The sequence below is a fragment of the Varroa jacobsoni genome, unplaced genomic scaffold, assembly GCF_002532875.2.
Source record: "Varroa jacobsoni isolate VJ856 unplaced genomic scaffold, vjacob_1.0 scaffold_27, whole genome shotgun sequence".
Taxonomy (NCBI): Eukaryota; Metazoa; Arthropoda; class Arachnida; order Mesostigmata; family Varroidae; genus Varroa; species Varroa jacobsoni.
In genome coordinates, this window is record NW_019212929.1 from 1 (window position 1) to 7,609 (window position 7,609).

The 7,609-nt window shown below is 49.6% G+C and overlaps 2 protein-coding genes across 5 annotated transcripts in view; both read left to right on the plus strand.

Annotated features, from left to right (window-relative positions):
* The first annotated feature begins 2,891 nt into the window (after positions 1-2,891).
* The window catches only part of LOC111258986 (uncharacterized), a 70,853-nt gene continuing 66,135 nt past the window's right edge, over positions 2,892-7,609 (plus strand). For all 4 annotated transcript variants that reach the window (XR_015310394.1, XR_015310396.1, XR_015310397.1 and 1 more), the window contains exon 1: positions 2,892-3,422. The gene's annotated coding sequence lies outside the window, so the exon portion shown is untranslated. The remainder of the gene's footprint in view (positions 3,423-7,609) is intronic.
* tj (Maf family bZIP transcription factor traffic jam) lies at positions 3,417-7,608 on the plus strand. The gene has a single exon (XM_022830569.2). It carries the CDS (start codon positions 4,621-4,623, stop codon positions 5,956-5,958), a length of 1,338 nt encoding a protein of 445 aa, XP_022686304.1. The 5' UTR covers positions 3,417-4,620; the 3' UTR covers positions 5,959-7,608.

Below are 7,609 nucleotides of genomic sequence, written 5' to 3' on the forward strand. Positions count from 1 at the left end.
TGATCGCTTTTTTTTGACGCTTTATTAGGCGGCGATCTTCATAAGAGACCTATGTAGGGCACTTATTTCGATTTCTGATAGTAGTCTTGCTAGATTAGGTCGACTTCGGGTTTCGAAGTCAACCCTCGTTTACCCCTAGCCAGTGTTTTAGGTTCACTCTTTTTAGCTGCAAGCGAATACGCTAACCCTAATGGTGGTTTTGACATGTTTCGTGCGACAAATTCTTTCGTAGGACATATCGTCTCAGCGAAGCGAACCGATTAATAGTAAAAAAAATCCGTCAAAATGTTGGACACGAATGTATAAAAGAAAGCTAAAGGCACAATGCCCCTCCATTGAAATGACAAATATCACCTGGTGTAAAAATGTGACATTTTTCCAGGACATCCATTCTGACCTACGCCAACTGCCGCTACGTTATGCAGTTATTAAAATTACAGATATTTTAAGCGTAATTTGTTCTATTTTTTCTAATAGGAAAAAAAGCGAGATTATATCATCAAACGTCACAGCGGATAAAAAATGTTCATATCTTGCTTGAGAGCATTCGAAAAGAAATAAATTCCCATTCAGAAATGACTGATGGCTGGGACTCTTGCTGGCCTACGTACAAAGCTGTACATGGCTAAGGAATTACTGAGCCTTTTGCTGCAACAGATGTTGGCCATTGTTGAATGTAAAACAGTTTTCGTACTTTTACGAGTCTATTTGAATCTTACATTTGGGATCTGCTAGTCCAGTTGTCTTTATTAATCAATTAGAGCTCATGACCGATACGAGTCACGCGGTCCCCTGCGGTTCACCTTGTATTGTTCCTTAGATTGTCTGACACTTATATACTTGCAGGTGTTTAACGTGTCATTCCTAGTCATCGATAAAATCCTTCTGAGGAACAAGATTGATTTACACAAGTACTTATATGCATTAGTTATATTACCACTATACTGGTTATCAGTACAATTAATCTAAACGGGTATTTGTCTAAGAATTAAGGAAGTTCGACGCATCGGTACAACCTTTCATCTTCTCTTCTAGTTTAGCGACTCTTGTTCTGTTACCGCAAATAGTGCAGCTCTATCTTCGTACATTTTCCGTTTTTACGTCTACAGCTACTGCCAATGTGCTTTAAGTGTACGTGTGCCTTCACTGCCATCTTAGATTGTACCCTTTTACTCATTGTCCCCATAGACGTTCAACTCGCTAGTAGCCCTTGTGGTCTCTGCTCGGTTTTATTACTACGAATGAGCCTGATTCCAGACACAGTCATCAGATCGATGCTGTGAAAGCCTGGATATTGACGGTGGACAGAGGAAGGTGCGGTGCGAACGCTGTGAGGCCGCCTGCCGTCTATTGCGTGATATCGTTTGTGGGCGTCAACCCCATCCTCTTTTTCATGGATGATGGCATGATTATGTTGTGTTTTCCGTTTTGGCAGCAGAGGCTCGTGCTGGTAGAGGGAGAGAGACAACCGGGCAGGGTGGTCGTCTGTTCGCTCGGCCGGTGCGCGATCGCCGTTATCCGATGGCCATCTTGCTCTTGCTACCAGTCGCGCCTACCTCGTGGTGGCCGTCGACAGCCGCGGTGGTCGGTGGCCGACGGCAACGGCCGCGGCAGTCCCGCCATTGGCAAAGTCGCTGTGGCAGAGATAGTAAGAGCGGCAGCAATATCAGCTGCTGCGTCTGGCGGCCTCGACGGCGGGGAGGCGGTGTTTTCGTGGCAGTTGTATCGCTCTTGCTGCAGCGTGCAAACCGCAGCTACCACAATCGGACAAGCGACAGCTACAGATGCAGTATCATCAGTCATAGCAGGCGGTGGCGGTCAGCAGGAACATCGCAGGCTTATGTTGACTTGGCCGGACACGCTTTGACGTGATTGGCCTAGCCTATATTATCTCGCACGCGATCAGGTTCTTTGAGAAGCAGAGGCTTCTTTTGGCTTCCTTGTGGAACGACTTTATCTCGCATCATTAATGATTGTTATCACTGTTATGTCTGAATTTCGTGTTTACATGCAAATCAATTTTGGAGTAATCTCTGGCCAAAATTCAAGATGAAACTCGCAACTTTTGGCCGGTATCCTCGATAGATATCCTTTGATTGCATTTACTCTAGTAATAGTAATTGGAGCCCTGATACTAATAAAAATAATAATCGAGTCGTTTTCGTAAACAGCGCGTTCTTTTTTTGTAGCGTCAGTCTAGTGGTAATATTACGGTGAACCACAGACAACCATTACAATATTAGTAACAGCGGCACCAACAGCAGCTCACAAAGGCCTACTAGTTTGCTTTTGCTCCGCGAAAACCGCTAGGCCTACGGAGTCTTGCGAACTTGCGACTTAGCACCTGTCGATAACTTCGGTTCCTTGTTCTTTCCTTGCTCCATTTCCGAAAGGCTTTAGAGGAAGCCCAATGCGCAAACGGTCGTCGCATCGTTATCGGTTCATTCCCAGTGTTCCCAAGCGGCGCCGTCGTCGGGCCGCCGCCATGAGCCAGTACAATTGCCATCGCCATCGGCTTTGCCTGCAGCGGCAATTGCAGCATCGTGGCAGCTACTAGCGCTGCTGCTGGTGACAGCCAGTGGCCGCTAAACGAAGTGGCAGCGATGCTGACGGCCGGGTGATGATGGCCGATCGAGTGCCTCGAGCGCTTCCTCGCGCGTCCGTGCGTTCGTACTTCCCGTGTGTTGGTTTTCCACGGAACGACTACCGAAAGACAGGGCGAGCACGCCGATCAACGCCGTGCTGGGTGGCGGGTTGCCCTCCCGCAGGCTCCGCCCAGCCTCACCCTCTCCCTGTGCGGCGCCGCGGTGACGTCAGCGCCCCGCCTCCGCCTTGTGGCACGGTGATGGTCGTTGCTTCGGTGGCCGGCGGATGGTAATGCAGGCGCAGGCTTCTTGCGCGGGCTTGCTAGGTCCTTTGAGGCAGGGGCCACGCAGAATAGGCAGGCACGTTGCGAAGCCGTGCTGACTAGGCACCTTTTCATGTCGAGCGGCCTGCGGCGACCGATACCACGGTCCGAGGGCTTTACGACGACGAATGTTAGCTGCTTCTGCTAAAGCTGGTGCTGCTACGACTGATGCCTTCTGCAACGTTCCGTTCTATACGTTGCATGCACGCTGCGACAAAAACGACACTATACGCCGTTCGCAATCCGAAACAACGGGACGCTAAGTGCTAGATCTGCATGATGGTCAACGCCACTGGATGAACAACAGTGTCCTGTAGGTATCCTCTCGGTGCCTGCCGTCGTCGCAGTGGTGGTGGTGGCAGTGGACCTAAATTGTGCGTGTGTTCGTTCCCTACGTTCGAGGCGTGGAGCAGGACAACGTTATACGAAAGAGGCAAGCCAAGGAGGGCACGAATGTTGGAATCAACGTAAACTAGAAATGTGTGGACTGCCATATGTGCTACATATCTAGCAGGTGTGTGACGCACGCTAACCGATACTTACACTAAACATCCCTGAAAAAACAGCCACAGCAGAAGCAGCAGCAGAAATAGCAACGATAACAACTTCTACTAGTAAAGCCTTTAACGGGATAAAAAAGATAATGCAATAAGCAAAAATCACGAGTAGCAGGTGACAAATGTTAGTAATCAGCTAGAGTGAATGTTAAAATCAATTGTAGGATATCATCGCAACAGCAGTTATCAAATAGAAAATGCTGTTTTAATCGCTTAGGTAGCGACAAGCAAGCTATCTTTATCGTTCAATATCGGCATGTGAGCGATAAGCGAGCTTCAAGCTGGCTTCAGGCCGGATACCCGAGACATTCCAATTCTGTGACAACAACAATAACACGAAAGGTGGTTGATCTAAAAGCGAGTTTATCATCCGCATCCATAGCAGCTACGTGTCTGTATATGTTCTTCCTTGTATATGCATGTGAGTGTAAACTACGTTCAAATCTCTGAGCCTTCATTATAAACAAAGCGAAAAAGGTTGCACTGCCTCGAAAGCCACGTGACCGAATCTGGATCTCTTCTTCTTCAAGGAGTTAACTTGATAACGGAAGCAGTTCATCCAAGTTCAATATATTGTCAGTAAATCACCATTGATCGTCTTCCGTGTGGTTGTTAGGCTCCTTTGGCGCTGCCATTCTCAGATAGAACTTCGACCTGTGAGTTTAACGTTTCACCAGCAGAGATCGGCGTTGTCTTGCCGCTGGCGGCTGTCCTTTCTGCGGCAGAGGCAATCCTGTGGTAGCTCTTGTTATTGTGATTGTGCTGCCGCTGTGGTCGTGTTAAGAGTCAACGGACAGCCGAGAGTTGCGTCGTCGAGCGCGTCGAGCGCCCACCGCGCGGAAGGTGGCGACCCTCGAGGAGCACCCGGTTGCCGGGGTGACGTACCCGCAAAGCCAGAGCAACGCCATCGCCGTTGTGCGCTCCGTCGGCGTAGGTGTCATCACCCCGAACAACAACTGGCTTTGTGCCAGTGATGACGTCTCCGTCATTGCCCCGAAGGCGCCGACCACGTCGCCTGCGCCATTTTTCGACTATTATGGCTCCCTCAGCTGTCATCCGCCGGCTGCTGCGGCAGCAACGACAGCCACAGCGGACACAGACGTAACCAACCCCCATTCCGATGATGATGACACGACGATAGATTCGCTAGATAGAATGGAGGCACCGCCTGGCGGTCATCTAGCCAATACCAATGGCTCGCAACAACAACAGCAGCAGCAGCAGCAGCAGCAGCAGCAACAACATCCCTCTGTCGTTCACCAGATGACTGGAGCCCCATCAGGTCCGACAGCTGCGTACCATCACCCCGGGCCACAAGGGCCGGGAGGCGGCGGCGGTAGCGACTTCGATTTGGATCATCTTGAGGACGTCGTTAAACAGGAAATGGTCCCCGATGCCGATGAGTTTCGCGCCATGCAAGCCCGTTCCGGCGGCAATGCGGGCCAGCAGGTTCTCGTGCTAAGTCAGATGGAGCAGCCGGGTACACCACCAGAAACACCCCCCGACCATCCCGAGGGATTGTTGTGGCTTCAGCAGCAGTCCAACCTTTGCGGAACGGGGCAAACACCTCGGCGAGAACTTCTTGACCTGCGGCCAGAAAATGTTGATGCTTGGGTTCATCTGCAGCGGCGCGATTATCTGGAAGGCTGCCCAGGACAATTGGGCCAGCTTGGTGTACCGGGTGTAGGCAGTGTGGCGATGTCACCCAGAGGCGGACTGATGCCTCAGCATGGCACACATGGAGCGCCAATGGGACAGCACATGATATCCGGCGGGGGGTCACCCCTCGGGCCGGGACAGGCTGTTGGCGGGGGCGGACAAAACGGCGCCGGTGGCCGCGATATCTTGGACGACGACTTGTTGGTCTCGCTGTCTGTGCGCGAACTCAACAAACGCCTCCACGGATTTCCGCGGGAGGAGGTGGTTCGCCTCAAGCAGAAGCGTCGAACTCTAAAGAATCGCGGCTATGCGCAAAATTGTCGCACGAAGCGCCTGGCAAAACGTCACGAGCTCGAGAGCCGAAACCGGCTCCTACAAGCGGAAGTGAACCGATTACGCCAGGAGCTAGAACGGACTTGTCAGGAGCGGGACTTCTACCGGCAACAAATGGCGCTTGGAGGTGGCAGCGGAAGTGCACCGGCCGGAGGACCAGGTGGCAGCGTTGTACAACAGTCTGGCGGCAGTGGGAACACCAGCGGTCCATCATCAGGTGGCAACCAAAACCATTCCACACAGAACGGTCAGCTGATGCTCCAGGGCGGGCCACAGGTGATCCAGCAGACGCGTATGCAACCACACGGGCCCCATGTCGGACACGGCATGGGGCCCACGCATGGGGCTCATCCACCACCGCACCTAGGGCAACATCATGGCCCCACAGGGCACGGCCAGCATGGAGGGCCGGGCGGAGGTCCTCCCCATCAAGGTCATCAGGGCGGATCGCTGTCGAGTGGCGCATCATCATCGCCATCATCACCCGAGTTCTACATGTGATCCCGGCCGCTCTGCAGAATTGCCTGCAGATAAAACTAGATGAAGAGAGGTGAATCTAATATTTTCAGTTGAGTGATGACGATAACGACGACGATGATCATAATGATGCTAGCGTGAAGGCGCTCTCCGACAAACGACAGCTGAATGGGAACGAGCTAAAGCAAAAATGGTGATTATGGATTCAGAGAGACGGCAGAAACAAAAGGAGACAACTGATCTCAGCGGATGACCAGAGGACGCTTTCTTCATCTTCGAAGTTTTTGCTGAGTGTCATTGATTGGCGAGGACGATGCCGACTGTACATAGCGCGCCATTATAACTTTGAACACATGCGAAACCCGACGGGATGACAACATGACATGATGACGTTACAGACCTATTTCACAGTGTTCATTATACACTCATCAAATAATCACTCAAGCAATCAACGCTGAACCAGCTGAATCAGTCAATCAATCGCAATTCATATACAGAAACATCCCACTAATAATAAATAACAAAGTCAGCGAGCACCAGCCGGACCGAGGGACGCGAATGTAAAGTGCGAAACCGGTAGGTTAGGCCTAGCCGCTACGGAAAAGAAGACTGAACACGGGACGTGAAAATAACACTGCTAAAAAACGCGACCATAGCAACGGCTGAAAATCAATGAGGGAAGTCCGAAGGCATGTTGAAACCTGAAGGGTCTTGAAGAACTCTCAAGAGTGTCGACAGATCGCGGGGGACCTAGGTTCCTCGGGACAGTTCGTATCTATGTGTTCATTCATATGAAGTAAATAGGAGGCAAAATATTTCAGCATGTATTGTACTCTATATGAAAAATTAATAAGTTCTGTTATCAACTTTCTTGGAGAGAAATCCACGAAGAACTGGGGTTTCTTTCATTCCCTGATCCTTCATTAGCAACACAAACATATTTACACATATACATCTATATTACATAGCGTACATCAGCTTGATGCGTCTGTTCCTTGAATGCATATCGATCGAGGAACGAACGAGTGAAATACACGAAATTGACCTCATACAGGCTGCAAGGTTAGTTTTAGCAAAGAGCATTTCATACAGACTTCAGTTAATCTGAGACCCAACAGAAAGCCTATTTTTTTTCTGTTCAGTGGGACGAACGTTCGTGAGGTCAAAAAAAAGTGGTGAAGTTTTAACCGAAACAGGCTAGTTGTCTAACTGAAGTTTGGTCTTTCCGATGCGTAAAGTTGTAATGCTTACCAATAAATCTGTGCAATTAGCCGATCACAGTCAAAATAAATAAATAAATGTTTGACAGTATTCGTGGAACTTCTCGAATTCTAGCCACCGAAAAGTTCCAGCTGAACATTACTTGTAACTAAAAAGAACTTGAAGAGGTCCCGCCCGTGCTAAACTCACTGTTTTGGAGAACACCTCACTGCGTGGTTGCTATTCCCACCGAATTATACCCTCTGTTGTATATGTACTTAGTCTTTGTATTATGTGTCCTGCAAGGCACATTTTTCACACAGAGGAAAATTTAGGCGGGAACTAGACAAAGGTAAATGTCGCAAGCGTGAACGAGACGGTGATTACAAAAAAAAAAAAAACATTGACGCATTTGCTGTATTTGCTTCTATATGAATAGGCATTTGAGCACGAAGGTCGAAGCAATGAAAACTAT